Source organism: Hypomesus nipponensis, chromosome 27, assembly GCF_054491055.1.
Source record: "Hypomesus nipponensis isolate SF chromosome 27, ASM5449105v1, whole genome shotgun sequence".
NCBI classification, from domain to species: Eukaryota; Metazoa; Chordata; class Actinopteri; order Osmeriformes; family Osmeridae; genus Hypomesus; species Hypomesus nipponensis.
In genome coordinates this window covers 7,163,227-7,186,609 of record NC_140387.1, presented here as the reverse complement: position 1 = coordinate 7,186,609, position 23,383 = coordinate 7,163,227, and the positions used below count along the sequence as shown (strand labels likewise).

General features: G+C 53.7%; 1 protein-coding gene across 2 annotated transcripts in view; it reads left to right on the top strand.

The window, feature by feature from the left end:
- The first annotated feature begins 81 nt into the window (after positions 1-81).
- Positions 82-23,383, top strand: part of wdr7 (WD repeat domain 7) — a 118,475-nt gene continuing 95,173 nt past the window's right edge. Inside the window, exons 1-15 of one of the 2 annotated variants that reach the window (XM_084693232.1) lie at positions 82-218; positions 3,240-3,411; positions 3,601-3,707; positions 3,884-3,962; positions 4,093-4,267; positions 4,414-4,490; positions 4,625-4,744; positions 4,909-5,054; positions 5,165-5,267; positions 5,709-5,819; positions 8,237-8,384; positions 9,259-9,507; positions 9,964-10,184; positions 12,766-12,961; positions 15,932-16,146. In XM_084693232.1, the coding sequence (XP_084549358.1) occupies positions 3,253-3,411; positions 3,601-3,707; positions 3,884-3,962; positions 4,093-4,267; positions 4,414-4,490; positions 4,625-4,744; positions 4,909-5,054; positions 5,165-5,267; positions 5,709-5,819; positions 8,237-8,384; positions 9,259-9,507; positions 9,964-10,184; positions 12,766-12,961; positions 15,932-16,146 (2,106 nt within the window). In that variant the 5' untranslated portion in view covers positions 82-218; positions 3,240-3,252. The remainder of the gene's footprint in view (positions 219-3,239; positions 3,412-3,600; positions 3,708-3,883; positions 3,963-4,092; positions 4,268-4,413; positions 4,491-4,624; positions 4,745-4,908; positions 5,055-5,164; positions 5,268-5,708; positions 5,820-8,236; positions 8,385-9,258; positions 9,508-9,963; positions 10,185-12,765; positions 12,962-15,931; positions 16,147-23,383) is intronic. The other variant, XM_084693231.1, reaches the window with a different exon arrangement.

Below are 23,383 nucleotides of genomic sequence, written 5' to 3'. Positions count from 1 at the left end.
GTTATTTGATAGCAGTAGGCTACAGTATTTAGTCTTTACGTCACTGACTATCCATTGACGGCAACGTTAACAGCTGTCGTGTAATCAGCTGAGCAGAGAGGATCTCTGCAGAGGGTAAATATCAAGGCGTCTTAGAATTTTCTAGACGTATTCGGATATAACAATTTTATCAAGAAGTTTATCAAAAAAAGGATATGTCCCTATAGAGTCATTTGCCGGTAAGTGAAATTTATCAATGGACGCATAAAGCCATTTTTATAACCCGGAAGCGACGACATTGCAGGTATTGCTACATTTGCTAGCTACACCAACAACATTCGTTTAGGTGCTAGAGGGTCACATGACTGTCAGGGATATAGAAAATAATGGACACATTGAGTTGGGGAATATGTTTTGAATAACAAATAGGATTGTATATTAAATAATATATTTACCTTGATATAACTTGAATCCTCACCCCATATGATTTAATTTTGTGTCACAACAGTTAATGCAAACTGTGCCGCGGGACAGCCCGGCTTTTTGAAAGAAATATCCCAATGTCAGAAGCGAGTTAGCTTGAAGGGTTGCTTCTAGCTAGCTATGTTGTTAGCAAATTCGGTATGTTTACAAATGTATATTCGCTTTCGTCAACTACAAGCACACCCCTATATAGCCATACCATTCTAATTTCGTGGTTTGTCAAGGTGTCGTAGGAGTTCGTATCATTTGCAGTTTTTCAATTCACCAGCAATGAAACGTAGCTAGTTAGCTATCTAGCTGTAGCCATCGACGTTATCTCGAATCTAGCCAACCAGTTCGTTCTCCAGAGCAAATAAGCTTATTGTGGGAGAGTGTCAGAGGTTCAAGCACATAGTTTTTAACAACAACCTATTCAAGGACTTAGCTGCCCAACATTCTGCGTCTATCCGCAGAATAGTTTGTGTATTGCATTGCAACATGCCACTTAATCGTTAAAATGTTTTCATGCATCATCACACACCACCACCACCACTCGGCAGTAATCAAGACGAGACTGTCATACTGTAGCTGATGATTATGAGCCAATTTCGCTGTCTTAAATATAATACATTATAATATTGTGTGGAGGAATGGAGTATGGGTACAACCTTATGAACCTGAGTTATTGGGGAGAAGTAGCTGGTTTAGGCTAAGATTGATAAAACGACATGTTCCTGATCACTGCTGTTTCAGTAGGCCTGTTTTAGCATTTGAGTCACCTCTGAGAAGAACCCTTTGCCAGTTGGTAATACAGAAAGGGTATATCCTCAAAGCAAGACAGCCCAAACTGTGACGTGTCCTAATGTCTAGCTGACACATAAGGCCATATCATTTGAAGGGAGGTTTTCTACATTCTACACTTTGGAGTATCACACCAGGTTATTTTTCCACATGGCAGTTGACATTCTCACAACAATATGAGTTAAAACCACATCCTTATTATTGTTGTTGTTATTGTTAGCCCAATGATGTTACATTCCATTTAGCAGTCGCTCTTATCCAGAGCGCTCTTATCCAGAGCGACTTACAGTAAGTACAGGGACATTCCCCCCGAGGCAAGTAGGGTGAAGTGCCTTGCCCAAGGACACATAATTTGGCACAGGAATCGAACCAGCGACCATCTGATTACTAGCCCGATTCCCTAACCGCTCAGCCACCTGACTCCCATATAAAATACAGTGTTAGACGGTGTGGATCTACAGAAAGAGAGATACAATGTCATATAAGCCAGGATGCAAGCATCAACGGACCCTATCTCACCATAAAGATTTTGCTAAAGCCTTTCAGTTCATATCTCCTGAAGTCTGTCGGATGAACCAATAGCATAACCATTGATTATTTTGGTTCATTCCACACTTTGGTTGGCTGCACAGTAACCTCCATCTATGGATCAACCTCCACACGACTAGTTTAGTCTTCTGCTTTGGCATGTGTGACTGTGTATTGATTGCTTTGAAAGCCTGTGGATGGATTGGCAGCCCACACATTGAAAGCTATGTGTCTAACTTGCTGTTCAGACTGCAGAGAGGAATTCTTCATAGAGCGACGGTGATTGTTTTTGCGTTCGTTGTTTGAGTCGAAGGGTCAAATAGCAGGCTTTGAGAATGAAGCTGTTGCAGATTGCGAAGATGAAAGTGATGTTTCGAAGGTTGAGGTTCACCCTGAGAAGGCATGAATGTACCAGGTATTGTGCTACCCTCTCTACCATACTGTACTACTCTGTTGTGTTCATGATGCATTGGCTGTTGTAGGCAATTGTGCTCGTTTGCTCGGATATGATAGGAAAATGTTTAAGGAAATTCTGACTTGGCTGGTAGAAATCTGCTTATCATTCGTTTTTTTAAGGTAGCAACTGGGATGGCACCTGTTGGTTGAGAGATTGATGAGCAACTGCCCAATAAAACATATTCCTTCATTTTATTAGCCTCGACGTGTATTAGCGTAGGCTGATACATTTCTTTTGTCAAAATGTCCTTTACTACGAGGCTATAGTTTTGTGAGGACTATTCATGCTTTCACATTATTTGGTATGCTCATGACTAATGCAGAATAGCCGCCACTGGGATGCAATCAATATGGATTGCATAACACTGACATAACTGATGTTCATGTAATTAGTTACAAAAGGGTATGCCAAACAGGGTTGTCCTGTTTGGATGTTTGGCTCGATTTAGGGAAGGGTCCCATCAGCAAAGTATTGAGAGGGACTGAGTGAACAACTGAGTCTTCTTTTTTTATTCATTGGTCAGTGTTTGGGTCTTTTAGTTTTGAAGTGACAACAGTTTTTTGTTGTTGTAAAGTAAGTAGTACGTTTCTTAGTTTTAGGCTACAACAAGAAGGGTGTCAGATCCACAACAAGAAGGGTTGAATCTGGGTTCCTCAGGCCTGTCCCCCACTGAAATGATCATTTTGTGGTATGGTTATGATGTTTCCTAACAATCACTGAGGTCTGACAGGCTGAGATTACAATCTCATTGAGATTACAAACTCACTGTTTAGATGACCCCTGTGAATAGATTTTTGTGTAGAGGATAAAAGTGGTGACTGAATTGATCTTAAACTACTCTAATGTGCCAATAATTCCTGTCTGTGACCCTAGTGTTCCATCCATGTGAACATGAGCTGGCTGGCGTGGTTTGACTTGTGTCGGGGTTTCTACACGTCTCTTGCGATAATGGCGTGCCTTACTGAGTTTCCCACTCGCTCACCCACTCACCTGCCTCTTTTCTCTTCCTCAGCGCAAGAGAAACCATGTCGGGAAACAACTTGGTTCTACCCATAGTGCTGTGGGGCCGCACGGCGCCCACTCACTGCATCTCCAGCCTGCTGGTGATGGATGACCTGGCCACCATCATCACCGGCTGCCACGACGGACAAATCTGCATCTGGGACATGACCTCCGACCTGGAGGTAAGATATAAGACGCTGAGGACGACATGCTGGAGAGAGGACAATATTAAACCGGCAGCCTCTAACGGAGACGAAAAAAAATTCAATCTGCATGTTTAGGTATTATAACGGGGACATTATCGACATGGGGGTTCCCATGTCATGACTTGTCATTGGGTGCATGTTAACACACCGGCGTGCTGTGTGCAGATCTGCCCCAGGGCCATGCTGTTTGGCCACACCGCCTCCATCACGTGCCTGTCCAAAGCCAGTCCAGGCAGCGACAAGCAGTACATCGTCAGCGCCTCAGAGAGCGGGTGAGTAGTGAGCCAGGCCGTAAACACGCGCACACAGAGAGAGCGGGAGAGAGCACGCGAGAGAGGACACAGGTGGTTTTTCTTCTACGTCACCAGGTAGAAGCAGGGCTGTGTGCGTGTTGCGTGTGGCTGGCGGGTCCTCCCCGGTGAGCCGTGTGTGTTTTGTGTGCGTGCAGGGAGATGTGCCTGTGGGACGTCAACGACGGCCGCTGCATCGAGTTCACCAAGCTGGCCTGTGCCCACACCGGGATCCAGGTAGGGCCTCCCACACGGTGCCCCCCCCCCCCTCCCCTCCCCCCCATGCCCATCCCCCCAAGAGCACCGCGTGGAGACTGACCCCTACCCTCCCCACCTCTTCTCCCGTCCGTCCGTCCGTCTCCCCCAGTTTTACCAGTTTGCCATCGGGACGGAGCGCGAGGGCCGCCTGCTGTGCCACGGCCACTACCCGGAGATCCTGGTGGTGGACGCCACCAGCCTGGAGGTGCTCTACTCCCTCGTGTCCAAGATCTCCCCCGACTGGATCAGCTCCATGAGCGTCATCCGCTCTCACCGCACGCAAGGTCAGCCCACCGCCAGACAGGATGCCGGACGTTCCCCAGGCCCCTCGGCGTACAAACCAGCAGGCTCCGGGGGTCCTTAAATGTCGGTGCCGTTTGGGTTTTGTGTGCCTAACAAAAAGACCCCGTCTCTGTGACCCCTTTTACAGAGGACACCGTGGTTGCAGTGTCGGTCACTGGGATACTGAAGGTGTGGATCATCACCGCAGACGTCAGTAGGATGCAGGTACCGTGTCCCTCCTGAAACGCCACGCCATACCCCACCATGCAGGCATGTGACGGCAATACAAGACCTCAACCACGCGCGTTTGTGTGTGCGTGTGCGCGTTTGTGTGTGTGTGTTTGTGTGTGTGTGTTTAGGACCTGGACCCTGTGTTCGAGGAGGAGTCCAAGCCCATCTACTGCCAGGGCTGCCAGAGCATCTCCTTCTGCACCTTCACACAGCTGTCCCTGCTGGTGGTGTGCTCCAAGTACTGGAGGGTGAGCGGCCCAACGGCCTTTCCTCACTGCCTCCTCATGCAGATCACCCACTCAGGAAGACCGCATCACACACGAGGACACAACCTTCGCCTCACGCCCTGTCGGTAAATAGCCCGGTGAGAGTTCTGACGTTGTGCCCGCGCTTGTGTGTGTGTGTGTGGCAGGTTTTTGACGCGGGAGACTACTCCCTGCTGTGCTCGGTGCCCAGTGAGAATGACCAGGCGTGGACGGGGGGCGAGTTCATCGCCGCCGACAAGGTCATCGTCTGGACGGAGGACGGCTGCAGCTACATCTACAAACTCCCCGCCAGGTGACACGGACGACAAAGCCCCTCTGGATTTGACGCTGTCGACGCGATCGTCTCTGTGGCCCGCGTGTGTGAGCTGACTCCCCGACCTGTGTGTGTGTGTGTCTCCCTAGCTGCCTGCCCGCCAGCGAACACTTCCGCAGCGACGTGGGCAAGACCACCGAGGGCTCAATCCCGCCTCTCGTGTACAGCATCGCAGACCGCACCGACAAGCAGGTCAATCCCTCTCCTCATCCTCTCCTCCTCAGTGTCCCTCACTCTGTCGCACGCTCTGGTGCGGAGGGGTGCAGGAGAGCTGATCTAGAACTGTTTTGAAATCACGGAGGACCTTTTTAAAACCCGCAACACTGCCCCCCCCACACACACACACACATTTGAATTGAGCATGAATCGGTTGTAGCAGGTGCCATTTGACATGCCTAGCCAGTGCCAGTGCCATCTTTTTAAAGTACCTTGGTGTCATATGTTGTAGTGACTGTTCTGTTTTGTCTTCATGGTGTATTTGGTGTAAGTTCTTTAGGACTTCTCTAGCCTGTGTATGTATTAATTTGCTGTCTGTGCTTCTTGTGTCGATTTTTGTTACAATTCTTTTGATCTCTGTCTACTGTCAACCCTACTCCCCACCCCCCGCCTCGGCCCCCGGGGCCCCGCCCTCAGATTGAGGGGGGTGGTGAGGGGGTAGACATGCTGTGCCTCCCTGCCAACGAGTGCGACTTGGAGCTCTACATCCCAGAGCTGCTATACCACCACCAGCCTCTAGAGGCACCAGTAAGCCCCAGTGTACAGCAGGAGAGAGGCGCACTCTCTGGCCGACCACAGGGGGCTCCTCACGCTTCCAGTCAGGGGTTCAGTCACGGGAGGGGCAACGGGGCGGAAAGGTCCGGACACATGCCTTTCTGCATCCCTTCCCCTTTTTTTTTTTTCCCGGCCACCGTTTTGATCCGCAAATTAGCATGCAAACGCAATCCCCAAATCTCAGAACTGGAACGAATTGGAAAAGGTTTCGCCGGACAAGTGCCTTTTTGATTTGACGCGACAACACTTGTGATGACTCTCTGGTTGACTCGCATGACGTCGTTTATGCTGGATGTCGGGTCAATCCAAATCCCACCGTGTCACGGTGTCTCCTAAACCCGGTAGCGAACTGAACAGTGATTGGAAGCCTGCAGAGCGACGTGTGGTATGCGCGCCTCTCCGATGCTGTCCGATAGCCAGTTCCCACAACTCTCATTGGCTCACCCTGGTTCCATGCTCTTCCCACTAAACGCTCTCCAAACCATTTTACCCTCATTTATCTTCACATGGGAGAAGATGCATGCAAAGTCCCAAAGCTGCTTTTTCAAGAGACACAAATTGCCCCGTTTTTTCAGGTGATCAAAAGCCCAGATATGTTGCTGTAATAGTGAAAGATATTTTATGATTTAGACATTCTATTTAGTATTTTCCCCCCAAACTGTAATAGTAATGACCCAGGAAAGGGTCAAAGGTGACCTATTGCTCATCCTAGGACCTTGTCGTTGAAGCCGTGGAAGAGAGATGGAAGCTGTGCTTGTCGTGTTCTCTGTGTGGCTTCTCACTTCTCCTTCCTTTTTCTTAACGATCCAGAAAACGACTCTGGAGTCTTTGTTTCAAATCTTACGGCTGTTTAGTTAGAACCACCAATCAAATCTGATTGGTGGTTCAAAGACGAGTGCCTCCATGGCTTGGCTGTGTGTGAGTGTGTGTCTGTGTGTGTGTGTGTGCGCACGCGACTGATTCGACCAAAAGGTTGAATAGGCAGGACAAGGCAAGGGGTAAAGCTCTTTGGTGGCACTTTGCATTAACCCTGTGGGCATCCGGGGGATGCTCAGACAATCTGACGTACTCTCACATTCTCCCACGGGCGCATAAAGCGCAGGCCGAACTCTTCAGCGGCCTGCTTCACCTGTTCCCGCGCACTCACACCCACAGTCGATACACGTGCACGCACGCACGCACGCACGCACGCACCTTCTTCCTCACTAGCCTCCGAGCACGTACGCGAGGGGGCGCACACATCATCTGCGAATGCCGCGTTCATGTGCGGTAAGACTATCCCGCCATTTTGGAAAGTCAAGGTGAGCCCGCCCGCCCCGCCACCTCCCTCTCGATCTCACTTTCCAGTCATAGCCCTCGACGGCCCACTCATGACCTCTCTGAGCGTCCGCCTCACGTCAGACAGACGACTCGCCATCCCATCCCTTTCCGTTACCGCGACAATCACATTTGGAGCCCTAGCATTTCCTGGAAAGAAGGGGGGGGAAAAAAACGGGAGGCCTCGTTAGCCTGTTTGCCACTGTGCCTTTTTCTTTATTGCAGGTACACAGTTGTCAAGGGTAAATTGGTCTAGTAAAAGACCACGGTCGTGCATAGAAAAGGTCAGGCAGTGAAGGACCATTAAGCACGCACATCCCATATCGATGTCCAGTCTCCGTAGGTTTGTGGCAAACAAAAAGCAGATCCCACGTTAAAGACCACTGTCGTCCCTAATGGGGTCCCCCAACATTAGTTCTCTCTTTTCAAATGTTGTAAAGCTGGTTTTCTGTCAAAATGATTCAATGCCTCGCTGCTCACTGAGTTTAAATGGACCCCTATTTAAGATGAGGTTATTGCACAAAAAAAAATGTTAGAAGCCCTTGAGCTGTAAACCGTTCATTCAGATGTTGCAGCTCGACAAGAGTAAATTGATAGGATTTCTAAAAGCTATAGAGTAAACTGCACTTCCCGGAGCATGATATTCTGTCCTCTGCAAGCACCTCTAGCCCCCGAGCAGACATGTTGTCTGCTGATCCCTGGTAAGAACAAGCCTTTGCTGTCCTGCTCCCATTTTCACCTTTGACCTCCTAAACAATCCGTGTATGCCACTCCTGAAGTGTTTCTCTTGAAGGTAACGTTTGAAACCCAATATTGTTATGAAGACTGTTGGGCGAGCTCTCCAAAAGCTTATTAGGACTGAGTCAAACAGAGTTCAGATGACGATAGTGCTACAAAAGTTTCTGGGAAGCTCTTCCATAGTTATAGATAGCCCCCCCCCGACACACACAGTTTTCCTCTCTGGCCCCCCTTCTGCTATGCTGTGTAGAGCTTGTCTCCCCCCCCCCTCCCCACCCCCCCCTCCCCCGTCCCCAGATGTGGCGCTAACACGGTCTGGTCTGTGCCCTCCCCAGCTCCTCATCTGCCCCCCGGTGACGCGCTTCTTCTACGGCCGCCGCGAGCCCTTCCACAAGCTGCTGGTGCAGGGGGACTCTGCCGGACGCCTCTCCCTGTGGAGCATCCCCGACGCCTCCCCTCCGCAGCCCCCGGCCTCCGCCACAGGTGGGCCACTCCCTCTCTCAGAGGAGGCTTCGCATTCCCCCCTGACTCATCACACTGAACACGTATAACAGGCACGTAGGGGAGTCAGGTGGCTCAACGGTGAGGGAATCGGGCTCGTAATCTGAAGGTTGCGGGATCGAATCCCCGCCGTGCCAAATGACGTTGTGTCCTTGGGCAAGGCACTTCACCCTACTTGCCTCGGGGGGAATGTCCCTTTACTGCCTTTAAGTCGCTCTGGATAAGAGCGTCCGCTAAATGACTAAATGTAAATGTATAACCCTGTGCTATTGCGTTTGACATCTCTCGTCTCGAGTGTTTGTCAAGGTACTCGTTTTATGCTGACTATAAACACCTTCGCTTCGTCTGCCGATTGTTTGCGGGGGTTACCCATCGATCACTAGGTGGTGCAAGAGACCAAAATCTCGCCGACCTCAGTAATTGTCAGTCGGTTGACGTTGCGGAGAGAGTGCCTCGGGTCTGAGGGTGATTTTGGAGGTCGCTGATGACCCAGTGGTTCCAGGCCGTTTAGCCTCTGATCCTTTCGATCCTAAAATGTGTCTTTTGCCACTGACTTTTATAACTGTTTAGCAATAGGAGCCACACAGGGAACAGCGTTGGACCACGTTGGAAATAAGATGACACCTAGTGGCCATAATGTCGAAGTAGTCCTCAGAGTACAGCTTCTCCACATCTCTTAAAACAATCACGACTTCCTGTCAAACCTCAGCCCACCCCAGAACGGACAGGAAGATGGCACGGCCTCCTACCAAACCCCTCGGCACAGTTCCCGTCCCGTAGACGACGAAGTCGAATAAAGAGTATCGATCCATCGTATTTACAAACCATCTCCTCGGGGGGGGGGGGGGTGTTCCAGAGCTGCAGGTGTCCTCCACCGTCAGTCTCCAGGAGGCCTTCGACAAGCTGGCGCCGCTCTCCGCCGGCATCATCGACCAGCTGAGCGTCACGCCCGGCGTGGAGGAGCCCATCAAGGTGACGGCCAGCGTGTACATCCCCTCCCAGGGCAGACTGGTGTGCGGGCGCGAGGACGGCAGCATCATCCTGGTGCCCGCCACCCAGACCGCCATCGTCCAGCTGCTGCAGGGGGAGCACATGCTGCGCAGAGGTGAGGTGGTGAAGGGGTGAGGTGGTGAAGGGGTGAGGTGGTGAAGGGGTGGGGTGGGGTGGTGAAGGGATGGGGTGGTGAAGGGATGGGATGGGGTGGTGAAGGGGTGAGGGGGTGGGTGGTGAAGGGATGGGGTGGTGAAGGGGTGAGGGGGTGAAGGGATGGGGTGGTGAAGGGATGGGGTGGTGAAGGGGTGAGGGGGTGAAGGGATGGGGTGGTGAAGGGGTGAGGGGGTGAAGGGATGGGGTGGTGAAGGGATGGGGTGGTGAAGGGGTGAGGGGGTGGGGCAGGGGTGGGGGTAGGGTTTCTCATTTCCGTGTATGTATGTACAAAAATCTGTAAAAAAAAAAGAAAAAAAAAAGGGATACTGATGCTATGTCGCGCAATTTTTCCATCCGCCACTCTTCAGACCACGCTAACGTGCGTTCGGTGTGTCCCTGTCTCCCCGCCCCCCAGGTTGGCCTCCCCACCGCACCCTGCGGGGCCACCGCAACAAGGTGACCTGCCTGCTGTACCCCCACCAGGTGTCCCCGCGCTACGACCAGCGCTCGCTGGTGTCGGGCGGCGTGGACTTCTCCGTCATCGTGTGGGACATCTTCACGGGCGAGATGAAGCACATCTTCTGTGTCCACGGGGGGGAGATCACCCAGCTGCTGGTGCCTCCGGAGAACTGCAGCGTGAGTCTGCTCACCCACTCAACCCTCCTACTCATACCCTGTTATCGCCAGCGGTTTGACCTTCTTTTTGTATTTTCTTTACAGTAATTGAATTGAATGGATCGAAGTCATAGTATGTAGTTGTCCTTTTTCTCCAGCCAATCCCTGCTAATATTCAACTTGAGCGTACTGATGGAGAGTTATCTAGTGGTTCTTGGTTTCCCAGTTGGATCCAACCCCACCCGCGGCCCCTCGTCAATAGGCGGCTTGTCCCTGTCCGTCACAAAACGGAGGCGGGACGCGAGCGTGCGAATTGATTGTAGCCCGGCCCCCTTGCCTTGGATATTACACAGCGTTGCCTCCTTCCTGCTTCCTGGAAGAGGATGCCAGTCAAGCCCCGCCCCCTCCACGTCCTCCACCTCCGTGCATCAGTCTCTGTGATTGACAGGCGAGGTATCGGTGTCCATTACCGCTCAAACTGTAAATAAGGCTGGCCGAGAATTACCTCCGGCTTAATGACCTGCTTAGTTATGCGGCTGCTTTATAGCACGTCGATAGCCGTACTTAAGGAGCGGGGCATTTAATTGATACATGAGAGAGAGGGAGGCTGGTGGGATCCATAACTCCTGCGGCAGACATGTGTCTGTCTGACAGCACTCCCTCTCCGCCCGCTCTTCCTCCTCCTCCGTCCCCGCTCCTCCTCTCATGGCAACCTCTTCCTCCTCCCCCCTTCACTCCCCCCCCCCCCCCCCCCCTTTCAGCGATCCCATCTTATTGGACCATAAAGCTCATTCTGCACAGTATTCTCCTCCTGAGCACTGTAGAGTGCTGACAGGAGTGCTAAGTGGTCCCCGTATTTCAGACGCACCCCACAGGTAGCTCGGTCGTAGGCCCACGTCCAGTCTGTTAGCCATCACCTTTCTGTTAGGGTGTATTGGGTAGCTTCGAAATGGGATCTTCGCTTGGTTAGTGAGCCCTGTGTTCTCATGTTACCTGTTTGCTCGGCTCCGGGGCTGGTGTGGTGCTGTTGGCCTGGGTAGTTAGCCCCAGCCTTGATGGGGTGTTAGTTAGCCCTGGTTCTGGTGTGGTGTGTTAGCTAGCCCGGCTTGTTAGCCCTGGGTCTGGTGGGGTGTGTTAGCTAGCCCGGCTTGTTAGCCCTGGGTCTGGTGTGGTGTGTTAGCTAGCCCAGCTTGTTAGCCCTGGGTCTGGTGTGGTGTGTTAGCTAGCCCGGCTTGTTAGCCCTGGGTCTGGTGTGGAGCAGATGCGTAATTGTCCTGCGGTTGCGGCCAGGTTGGGAGGAGGGTGACAGTGATGAAGAGTGATGTGTCCTTGCTGGGTCTGACAGCCCCTCGCCTCTCGTCCTGGTCTCTCTCTCTCTCCTCTCTCTCTCTCTCTCCCCTCTCTCAGGCCCTCTCTCATGGTCAAGGTTTCCTATGGTGCTACATCAACACTTAAGAACATTGCCTGTCAGTACACATCTCCACTTCAATTTAGTCTGCTCTCAGTGCCTCCACCGCCGTCACCGCTCCCCACTCCACTCACCCCCTTTCCCCGCCTCCCCCCCCCCCCGCCCGTCCACCTGACAGACAAATGGGGATTCTCGTATTTATTTTTGAGGGGAATATTTACTGGCCTTGTGGCCCTGTGTCTCGTTTTACCACAGTCTGCCGTGTCCTCCACCCTATGTCTCTCTGTCTCTCTGTGTGTGTGTGTGTGTGTCTGTGTGTGAGATAAGCTGGAGGATTGTTGTGTTTTGGACTCTCCGAGGCTGTGTATTTCATGCGCTCGGCGCCGTCGGAGCTTCCAAGGCTGCTGCTGGCGAAGCGGGGTGTCATCCCTTATCCTGTCTGCGGAGGAGACGGCTGCCTTGGATTTAGTCCCGCGAGGCCCTGGGCAGCCTGCTCATCAGCCAGCCATTGTTAACTGCCGCCGCGCCATTGCTGGGGGGGTGGGGGGGGGGGGTGGAGGGGAGGAATGTTGATTTGTCGAGTTATTTCTGCCCAGCAACCAAGTCCGAGGAAACTCGAGTCATTAAATGACGGGGGGGGGGGGGGTTATATTGTTAAGATACCAATATACAGACCTGGAGGAATGACCTTAAACAGAATGGTGCAGGGGAATTGTGTTGCCCGTCGCTATGGAGATGGCGTTCTGTTGTCATCACCGCAGATGAAGGGTCAGGCTCAGTGTGTCCTGACCTATCGTCTGAGACATCTGACAATGCCGCCTCGTTTGGCCCTCGGCAATGTCGCGCTCAAGTTTGCCCTCTTACAAAAGCCCTCAAACATCCACCATAGATATAACGTCTTTTAAAGAATCCAATATCGACATGCATATGAGCTCAATGTCCCCGCTATGATATCAAGATCAAGTATCCCAGAAATTCTCAGCGTGGTCCTCCATCCGCTAATGACCTCTTACTCGCCCCCTCTCTCTCTCTTGCTCTCTCTCTCTCTCTCTCGCCCCCTCGCCCTCTCTCTGTCTCTCGCCCTCTCTCCCTCTCGCCCTCTCTCTCTGTTTCTCTCGCTCTCGCCCTCTCTCTCTGTTTCTCTCTCTCTCGCCCTCTCTCTCTGTTCCTCCCTCTGTCTCTCGCCCCCTGCAGGCGCGGGTGCAGCACTGTGTGTGCTCCGTGGCCAGCGACCACTCGGTGGGCCTGCTCAGCCTGCGGGAGAGGAAGTGCATCATGCTGGCGTCGCGTCACCTCTTCCCCATCCAGGTCATCAAGTGGCGCCCGTGCGACGACTACCTGGTGGTGGGCTGCTCGGACGGCTCCGTGTACGTCTGGCAGATGGACACAGGTGAGACGGAGGGGGACGGAGGGGGACGGAGACGGGGTCAAAGGGGAGGGGGAGGGGGAGAGAGGGGGAGAGAGGGGGAGGGGGAGGCGAGAGAGGGGGAGGGGGAGAGAGGGGGAGGGAGAGAGAGCGGGAGGGGGAGAGAGGGGGAGGGAGAGATAGAGGGTGAGGGAGATGGGGTCAAAGGGGAGGGGGAGAGAGAGGGGGAGAGAGAGGGGGAGGGAGAGGGGTAGGGGGAGAGAGGGGGAGGGAGAGAGAGGGGGAGGGAGATGGGGTCAAAGGGGAGGGAGAGGGGGAGGGGGAGAGGGAGGGGGAGAGAGAGGGGCAGGGAAAGGGGGAGGGGGGACGGGGGGGGACGGGGGAGGGAGAGAGAGGGGGAGGGAGAGAGAGGGGGAGGGAGAGGGGGAGGGAGAGGGGGAGGGAGAGGGGGAGGGAGATGGGGGTCAAATAGGTTGGGGAGGGGGAGGGAGAGAGAGGGGGGGGGGGGGGGACGGGGGAGGGAGAGAGAGGGGGAGGGGGGACAGAGGCAAGTGCAGTTGGAGACAGACACCCTGCTACATATAGTAACAGTCTGCCCTGCATCTTACTTCTACTGTCCCACAGCACTTGCTTTGTAAACACCGTTAACGATGTTTAGAAAACGGATTCCCAGCGTGGTTCTTTGCTTTCTCATTAAGGAACGTCTCAAAGAAATATGGGCGCGTCAGTCCTAAAGAGCCCTCTTCAGCCTGTTAATCGAATGATCGTGAAGCCACGGTGTTGGGCATTATCGAATGAATCCATGCTGCACTTCATTTACGAAATGGCCGTCATTTTTGTCAAGGGCTATTTCACGTCGCTTTTTGCCCCGGAAAGAAGCATCTGCTGTCGTGTTCGTCGCGCAAGAGAACCCTTATTGGTCGACGGCGTTCACGGATACCTATGGTTTAATTTGAGTATCCCTGCTTACTCCGTGCCTGGTGATTAATATGAATCGGCAGCCATTAGCTGCTTTGTAGCGCCAGGGCTGCCTTGGAGGAGGAAGCTAGCTTGCCATTAGCATTGATTCCCTAGTTCCCCTTGTGGACAGCGCCAGGCTAAAAACTGCCAGGGCAGCGCTATCCTTGTGTTTTTCACCACCTTTTACGACGTTCACGCTCCGTGATCTCCCTCCACCCTTCACCCCCCCACTTCCCCACTCCACCTTCGTACCCACAAATGCTAACAGTACACACACACAGACAGTACACACACACAGGCAGACACACACACACACAAACACTTCTCTGTCTCTCTCTGACCAGATGAATAATACATGCCTGAATCGTCCATCCGCATACGGCATGTATAGCCACGCAGCACTCTTACAACATTAGAGAGGTTTTAATTGCCCTCATGCTGCCCCTGGAAGCAGTGACGGCGGATGGACCGGGGGTGGGGGAGGAGAGGAGGAGGAGAAAGAGAGGGAGCGAGCACTTACCAAACATTTCCCTAAATGTTGCTTCTCTGCCTGTGACTGCATTAGGCGCATTAGTGTGTTTATGCAGGCCCTTAAAGCTGGTTATGGCTGTTGTTGTGCTGAGTCGGGCTCCAGCCCTGCTGCTCGAGGACTGCGGGGAGGCGGATGGAGGAAGGGAGGGGGTGGGCTGGCATGGGTGAGGTCTGGGAGGAGGAGGAGGAGGGGGGGTAGGTAGGTGGAGGAGAGTCTTGGAACGAGGGGATGGGATAGCGCGCACGGGGAGGTAAGGGCGTGTGCGTGCGCGTGGTTGTGTGTGTGTGTGTGTGTGTGTGGGGTTGTGTAATGATCCCTGAGGTTGGGCTCCGGCCACTTGAAAGGAGCAGCGAGGGAAGCAAACAGCTCTAAAGCTTTCCATTTATAGACTCATTACTGACGGACAGATTTCCTCCACTCAGTGTTTTTTTTCCCCCCGCCTCAGCTGTAATGGACAGAATGTAACTCACTCCAGAGAAGAAGAAGAAGAAGAAGAGGAAGAAGAGAGGCATCATCATCACGACACAAACTCACTCGCCAGTGGCCGTGATCTTGCTGATCATAGACTTGAGAAATCGAGCACAGCCGTTAGTCTCGATGAATCCCTTCACCATCAATTCCTGTTATTGGATGATTGTACGGCCACAAACTTGACCCGAGGCTCCGCCCCTCTTTTGCCTCATGCCCACACAGGGGCAGGAAGTGTGTCCGAGTTAGCATGCACGCTAACAATCCGCCACTCACTATAGTCGACGCAGTAAGGAAGGGACGGGAGGTGCGTTGGATTCGCTCGGAGGGTGAGCGCCAGGTCGCTCCCCAGGAAAAGGCCTGTGAGCCGGCCACGGAATGAGATGTAGTGAGAGAGATTGCAGGGTAGCAAAGTGTGAAATTAAGAAGGGGCGTGTGTGGCGAAGCGTCGGACGGGTAATGGTGTGACGGCGCGGGAGCCCCCCCCCCCTCCATCACCGGCTGCGGCAGGTCGAGCCGGGGGGATTGGGCCTCCTTAGCTCCTCTACGGGGGCGACTCGCAGCCCATTTGGAAAGCTGCCAGTCTGTTCGGTCAATATTGAACGCAATCCCGATATCTTCACAGTCCACGGCAAATGATGTGTGCGCTGTTCTCCCATCTCTCTCTCTCTCTCTCTCTCTCTCTCTCTCTCTCTCTCTCTCTCTCTCTCTCTCTCTGCCTCTCTCTCTCTCTCTCTCTTTCTGCCTCTCTCTCTGCTCTGCTCAGAGAGAGCTACTGTAAGGAAGGCTGCAGTAAGGGTGATTCCCATTTGAAAGACAAAGAAAAGGTGAATTGAAAGAGAGGCTGCCTTTCTCGTAGGGAAGGGAGATGCGGGAAATGTGCCATTTAAAACCTTTTTAAAATCCAACCTCATTCATTCGACGCATATCGCCGGTGTATTTGCACGCATCTCAGGCTGCGGGCTCAAGTGACCTAAACTGTTGACCTCCACCCTTCCTTGTTCCCCCCTCCCCTCCCTTCCTCACCCCCCAAGGGGCGCTGGACCGCTGCGTGATGGGCCTGACGGCGGTGGAGATCCTGAACGCGTGCGACGAGGTGGCGCCGGCCACCGTGGACGCCCTGAGCCACCCGGCGGTGAACCTGAAGCAGGCCATGACCCGCCGCAGCCTGGCCGCCCTGAAGAACATGGCCCAGCACAAGCTGCAGACCCTGGCCACCAACCTGCTGGCGGCCGACAACGCCGACAAGGTCAGGACCGCAGCCCACCGCCCCCCGCCCCGCCCCGCCCCGCCCCGCCTCACAGCACCACACATCAAACACAGAGCCGCCACACACAGCCCCCGGAGCTGGATTCACTTTATTAGCATGAGTCGGCTTCGCCGGGCCTGGTCACCGCGCCGACTGTTAACAGACAAACGTTATTCATTCACCGGGCCGTGCGGATCCCAGTCACTTTCTTAGCATGCGAGATCCGTATTTGCGCGCTGAGTTTGTCGAACTGTTAAATAGAGAAGGAGCGGGGGAATTGCAGTTACTTTCACGAGATGTTTTCGCCTCCCCGCATCTCCAATCTCCATCATAGTAACTCAAAGTTTTTTTTTTGTTGTTTTTTTTTTTTTTTTTTTTAACACCATCTCCATCTTTTGAAAGTGCTTATGGATTAACTCTTAATTTATGTTTTGGATGAAGTGTTTATTTATTGTATTTTTTTGCGCCATACAAGCCGTAAAGCGCCAAAACGAGGCGAGCGATGTGTTTTCTTCCGGGCCTCTCATGGCTGTGTCGCAGAACTGGCTCCGGGTTCAGACCTTGATCTGCACTCCATGGCAGCGGACAGGCGCCTCGTGGCAACGAGTCCTTCATGCGGCGGGGACGGCCTTCCACAGCAAAAACACTCGAGAGTCTTTGCCGGGAGAGATCGAGAGAAAGGCGGGGGGGGGGGGGGGGGGGGGGGGCATTTGTGCAGAGTTTTGATTGCGCAATCAACCCTGCACGGGCGCAGCGCCCCCAGGTCACGGTTGTTTGCGACGCACAGTCTCGCTCGACTTCCTTAAGGGCAGCACTTAACGGCGGCCATTTCAAACGTAAAAAGAACCCCCCCCCCCCCCCCCCTCTCACAGTCTGCCGTTTTGAAAGGCATAAAGGGACAGGGGATGAACGCAGGGGCCAGGGAGAAGCGCAGGATGAAAAATGCATGCCTTTCCTTCCGTCTCGCGGCAAGCGGGCTCTTTGGTCTCACTGTCTGCCCTGCCAGCTAGCTAGCCTGCCTGTCTGCCCTGTCCTGCCCTGTCCTGCTATCTAGGTTACAGGGTGTGAGGGTAGGGGGGGGGGGGCAGATAAAGAAAGTGCATCTTCCAGGCAATTAGACAGGAACTACCCCCCCACTATACACACACCCACACACACACGCACCGCCCAGTCTCCAGTCTCATCCCTTTCTCTACCGGGGTGTGATAACAGAGGGGTCCCCGGGCGTGGCTGGAAGGGAACGGCGGCAGCGGCGGCGGAAAGTGTTGCAGGGCCTGCTGGGAAAAGGGGTTAGTTAAAGTGAAGCCTCTTAGTGCTGCTGGGGGTGTTGGGATAGCGGCGTCAGGGGGACGCTGCGAGGATGAGCGGTAATCCTCCTCCTCTCACTCCCAGCTCCCCCGTGCACTTTTCGGTCTCTCAGCTCCCCCACATCCCTCTCTCTCTCTCTCTCTCTCTCTCTCTCTCTCTCTCTCTCTCTCTCTCTCTCTCGCCCATCTCTCTCTCTCGCCCATCTCTCTCTCTCGCCCATCTCTCTCTCTCGCCCTTTTCTCTCCCTCCCTCGCCCCGCTCTCTCCATCCCTCGCCCCGCTCTCTCCCTCCCTCGCCCCTCTCTCTCCCTCCCTCGCCCCTCTCTCTCCCTCCCTCGCCCCTCCCTCCCTCGCCTTGCTCTCTCGCTCGCGGCTCTCCTCGCTGCCTCGTTGAGTCCTTCCTTGCAGCATACGATGTGTTCTGTTCTGTTTCCGTCCTGTTGTTTTTGGGGTTCTGGTCTGTTTCGCCCACCTTGTCTCTGTTCTAGTTTGTGTTCCTCGGTTCGGTTTTGCCTGAGTTCTGTTGAGCTTCCTTGTGGTGGGAGAGAGATGGAGACACACTTGATAAAGTCATTATAATTGCTTCCTGTGAAGCATGTTCTGTGTATAACCCCCTTTAGAAACCATCTATCTCCCCCCCCCCCCTCCCGATAGGGCACTACTCAACTAGGAAAACAAGCCCCAGGTTTCTCCCTCCCCCCCACTCCTATTTTTCCTCCCACAGAATTAGGGCTGATGATGAAAGAGAGAGACATCCAAAATGTCTTTTTTGTTGGTCTTCTTCCTGTGTGTTTCCCCCCCTCCCCCTCCTCTCCCTCCATTTCTGCCGGCCCGTTTGAAAACGGCGGCGTGGCAGGACGTGGGCAGGAGCTGTGGTCTGCTGAGAGCTCAGCTCGTTAGGGCCCAGCAGCTCAGGGAAACGGCATTAGGATGACCTTAAAGGAGAGCCGAGAAGGAGGGAGGAGAGAGAGAGAGAGAGAGCGTGTGGAGGGTGGGGGGCTGAAATCCTGTTTGTGTCTCCGCGTGTCTGTCTGTAGACCTCCTGAACAAAGACAACAGCCAGCACCCAAGCCCTGACGCACACACACACACACACAGAGAGAGAGAGAGAGGGCACAGTGTGACTGGCACTGGACTGTTGACCTTTATGCCGTCTCCCACAGAGCTCTAATTAGGCTGCTCCTCTGATCCCGCGTAGCCATCGCCACTGACCAGTCCCGGCTCCTCCTCGTCCCTGACGAAGGGCCAAGCTATCTGCCGGGCTGCGGCTGAGGGTCTGCTGGAGAGACTGCAGTATCTCCTGGAGACGGGCGGGCAAATGTCAATACTCTCTAGGAAACGAGGAGAGGAAGCTTCCAGCCTATGGGGATTTTTTGTTGTTGTTGAAATCGCCTTTCGATATCCTTTAGGTGGATATGTCGAACACGCGACCGATGCATCAAGCGGGTGTTTGAACGCGGCGTAGTGCGCGCCCCGCCCGGGGTCCGTGTCCACATCCACCCCCCCCCCCCCTCCCCAGGGGTCCCCTCCCCCCATTTGTTCCATGTTTCACGTCTGGAGCTCTGCCCCTCCCTCTGCCTCAGGTGGCTACCCCGCAGTGACATTGACACCGCGATGGCTGTTTCCGGTCCGTTTTTGTTGTCGTCGCTCTCCTCCCACTTTGTCGTTTTCGCCCGTTAGCCCTCCCCTCATCCCGTTCCCTCAAACGACCGTAATAACACCTGTGTGTGTGTGTGTGTGTCCCCCCCCCCGGCAGCTCAAGTGTTCATTCGCCCGCCCTCTCCTTCCCCGTTCCACATCGTACGGGTCTCGACTGCCCGTCAAATTTCGGCCGGAATCCCCGGTGTGGGGGGCCCTTCCTCCCCGGCTTCTCTGCCTCCTCCGCCTTTTGTCCCCGTCTCTGCCCCCCTGACATTGTCATTGCACGCACACAGTGGCCGTTCCTCCTGATATCTGCTGTCAAAACGCTCCATTATTCCCCCTCATCATCCCCAGAGGGAGTCCGGCCCCCCTGTCTCAAGCGCCACCCCCCCCCGCCACCCCCCCACGCCGTAGCTAGCAGTCAAAGGCCCGAGCCGGGGGGCCGTGCAGAAGGGGGGGGGCGGGTGGTGGCGCTTGAGACCGGGGGCCGGACTCCCTCTGGGAATGATGACGGATAATGACAAATGAAATGCCTCGCAATCAGCCTGCCCTCCACTTTGGTGCCGCCATTACACCTGTGAGACCACCATTCTCTGTGTGTGTGTGTGTGTGTGAGTGTGTGTGAGAGAGGGCCTGTGTGTGTGAGCCCGACTGCGTGCGTGCTTTGGTTGTGTGCCGGTGCTTCTTTTGATGTCGACGTTTGCGTTCACGTGTGTTTCAGACTTTTTTTCTATTTTTTTTTCTAAAGCTCTCCCCCCCAAACCTTTGCCCTTGCGAGTGCTGACTGGATCTCCTCTGGTGTTAGGTCAGGAGAGAGAGAGAGAGATATTGGGTGTGTGTGTGTATGTGTAAAAGAGAGCGTGTGTATGCGTGTGCGCACGCCAAAAGAGAGAACATGTAAGCTTGCCGTGTATGGATGTTGGCATGTTTGCTGTCGACGAGCACGGTTAGTAACCGAGAAGCACTTGATGCTTATTGATTTTGTAATGGCTCCCTGAATGCTCTTAGTCAAGGTTCAACAAAGTTTTCACCGAGCTTATTTCTCCAACTCCACGCCTGTTAACACTTCCATTAGCCCCGCCACCGAGGAAGAAGGAGCCAAGAATAGCTCGGACTTCACCGGGTCAGCTGACATGTTATTGACTGCCCTGGGGGGGTCAACCGACATGGCATCTGGGCACCACGATAAGACAAATAGCCTTATGGAGAAGTGTCTGTTTGGCACGGAGCGAGATCATCCCCCAAAAATGCCAGTAGCCTATCTGGACTGGACTGGACTGGACTGGACTGGACTGGACCAGTGTGGTCTGGATCCGATAAGTCCCTGTGGGACGCTGACCTTTCAACTGCATCGAATATTTGTTTACAGCCCGGGAGCCCTCTCCTCTTTTCCCCCCTCCTCATTCTTCTTCTTCTCTACCCTTTTCCCATCTACCTTTTTCTCTGTCCTCCACCGAAGCCTTGGCGAGACTGCACAATGGATTTCGTCTTTTTGTCGTTTGACATCATCGCCATGTGTGCAACGGGGTCAACTCTCGACATCGGAGTTGAGGTCAGAATGTCCGACTTGTTGGACATTCTTTGGCTCTTGTGGTCAGAGTCTGGATTGCCAAACAGAACTGTCGACACGCTATTTGCTTAGTGATATGCGAGCGTGCCGTGGGCCTGTCGCAGGGAAGCGCCTCGCCTCGCCCGTCATGTGACAAAGACCAAGGCTTGTACACAAATTAGCATTTAGTCATTTAGCAGACGCTCTTATCCAGAGCGACTTACAGTAAGTACAGGGACATTCCCCCCGAGGCAAGTAGGGTGTAGTGCCTTGCCCAAGGACACATCGTCAACCCCCCCACCCCACCCTTTCTCCAGCCCTTGTGGTTGGTGCTCTGCGTTCTGCCTCTGTGCTCCCCGGCCAATGAGAGTTGGAGGAGGATGATCCCTGGCCCCTGATGGCCTCCCCGTTGCAGGTGATCAAGGCCCACCTGCTTCCCCACAGGCACATTATGTGCAGCTATCCCCTCCCCATCCCTCATTTTCTCTCTCTCTCTGTCTCTGTCTCTGTCTCTCTCTATCTCTCTCGGTGTCTATCTCTCTCGGTGTCTATCTCTCTCGGTGTCTCTCTCTCTCGGGCTCTCTCTCTCGGGCTCTCTCTCTCGGTCTCTGTCTTTGTCTGTGTCTCTCTCTCTTTTTTCCTCTCCCAGAGTTTGTGGCATTTTTGCCCCAGACATGCGTCTACCCTCCTTTGACCCTGCAGTTCCGAGTCCCTTCTAGCATGTGGGAATATCTATCTTTAAAGGCAGGAGTCTGTGTGTGTGTGTCAGTCTGTGTGTGTGTGTGACCGTCTGTGGCTCGATTATCTCGAGAACCGACAGACAGATAAACCCTATATATATCCCTATATAAATATCCCTATATAAATATCCCTATATAAATATCCCTATATAAATATCCCTATATAAATATGTCTATATAAATATGTCTATATAAATATACACAAGCACATTTGGCCCCGTGTAGAGCTGCAGTAAGCGATGGAGCCGTGGAACTTGCGAGACACACACACACGTTTGCCGCCAACGGGCAATGCCGACAGGGACTGTTCTTGCATGCCCGGTCAACAGGCAGTGCATGAGTAGAAAAGATGGGAAAGAAACCTGGCTGCACCATATGCCCTGTGTGTGTGTGTGTGTGTGTGTGTGCGTGTGTGTTTAGGGGGAGTGATAGAGAAAGAGATTAACCCCTGAAGCTTCAGCACTGATACACTGGGGGAGGGGAAATTGGGGGAGGGGGGGGGGAGGGTGTTCTTTGCTCCTCTCCTCCTCATCTGGCCCTGACCACTGACTGGGGTCAGAGGTCAGCCGCTCGAGTCCATCTGCAGCCTTGTTGTGTCCAGGGGGAGGGTGGGGGAGGGGTAGATTGCTGCAGGTGGGGGAATGGTCTCTTTGTCCCCCCCCGGTTGTTGCCGTTTGTGGCCTGTAGAGGGCAGCCTTCCTCCACCAACCACTGTGCCCCGGACGGGTTTGGAAACCTCTCAGAGGGGCTTGGGGAAAAGAAAAAGCTCATTAAGCAGCGGTGATCAGAGCACATCAGTGATGCGGGATGTATTCACATCTTGAGGCCATATCCACCATAAATGTACTGATAGAGTGTGTGTGTGGGGGGGGGGGGGGGGTGGGGGTGGGTGGATACAGGTTTTGTCTGTGAGCGAGACAGTGTGTGTGTGTGTGTGTCGCAGGTGCAGTGCCTCACCAACCGGCAGGACACTAAGGCTAATTACTGTTGAGGCGCGAGCTGGCTTCCATCGCTGTGCCCCCCCCCCTCCTCCCCCCCTCCCCTCTCTCCTCCCATCCCCTCTCCTCCCTGTTCCCTCAGTCTCTCCCTTTCTGTCCGAACTGCAGTAATTGAATGGATGTTAGAGGTGTGCTGCTCGGCTGTAGCTAGCTGGCCCAGCTGAGGAAAGTTCCGGTGACACACCGACTCGTTATTGAATGAGACCGAAGGAGCGGACATCTGTCGAGCAATTGAGCGCGGTGCATGGTCTGTGGCTTTGATTCGCTTTTCCCCCCTCATCAAATGGACAGTAAAACCGATTCCACCTCGAGACAAAGGAATTGAGCCCTGGCCTCTGCACGCGCACATGCACTCGCACACACACACACACACACACACACCACTCATGTTTCTTCACACATGAGAAGTCATTTTATCATCATAAAGTTAGCAGCCTTAACGTGCACCTGGCTATGTTAAAATGTACCATATACTGTTAAAAGCTAATTTCACCCTAGTGATTCCATGAATCTAGGTTGGAAGCACATTGGCTTGTAAAAGTTGTCGTATACCCCTGCCAAGGGAGGGGTGGATCGTTTCCCTCTTAAACCAGTGTGTCCTTTTGTGGGGAGAAAGGTAAATCAAATCAAACTTTGCTTTCATATGTTTGTCAATCTCAATAAAATGTCCGGGAAGCCTGCTACAGTTGGGGCTAAACTATGCTACCAACAGGTTTTCCCTCTCCTCTCTTCTCCTCTCTGCTCCCCTCTCTCCCCTCTTCATGGCCCAAAGTTTGTCTCTGTGATCAGCGAAGCACGCTCGACGCCCATTGAAGCTGCTTAACTGCCATTGAACACAGTGACAATGCTGACCCAGGGTGTGCTAATTGTCAGCGATGGACGTTACCCCGAAGCCTATTGAACGCTGGCCAGAGCAGATGCCGGCTAGGGAGGGAGGGGTGGAGGGGGGGTGGGAGGGTGGGGGGAGAGGAGGGGAGCGGGAGGGGCCCAGACCACCTCCCT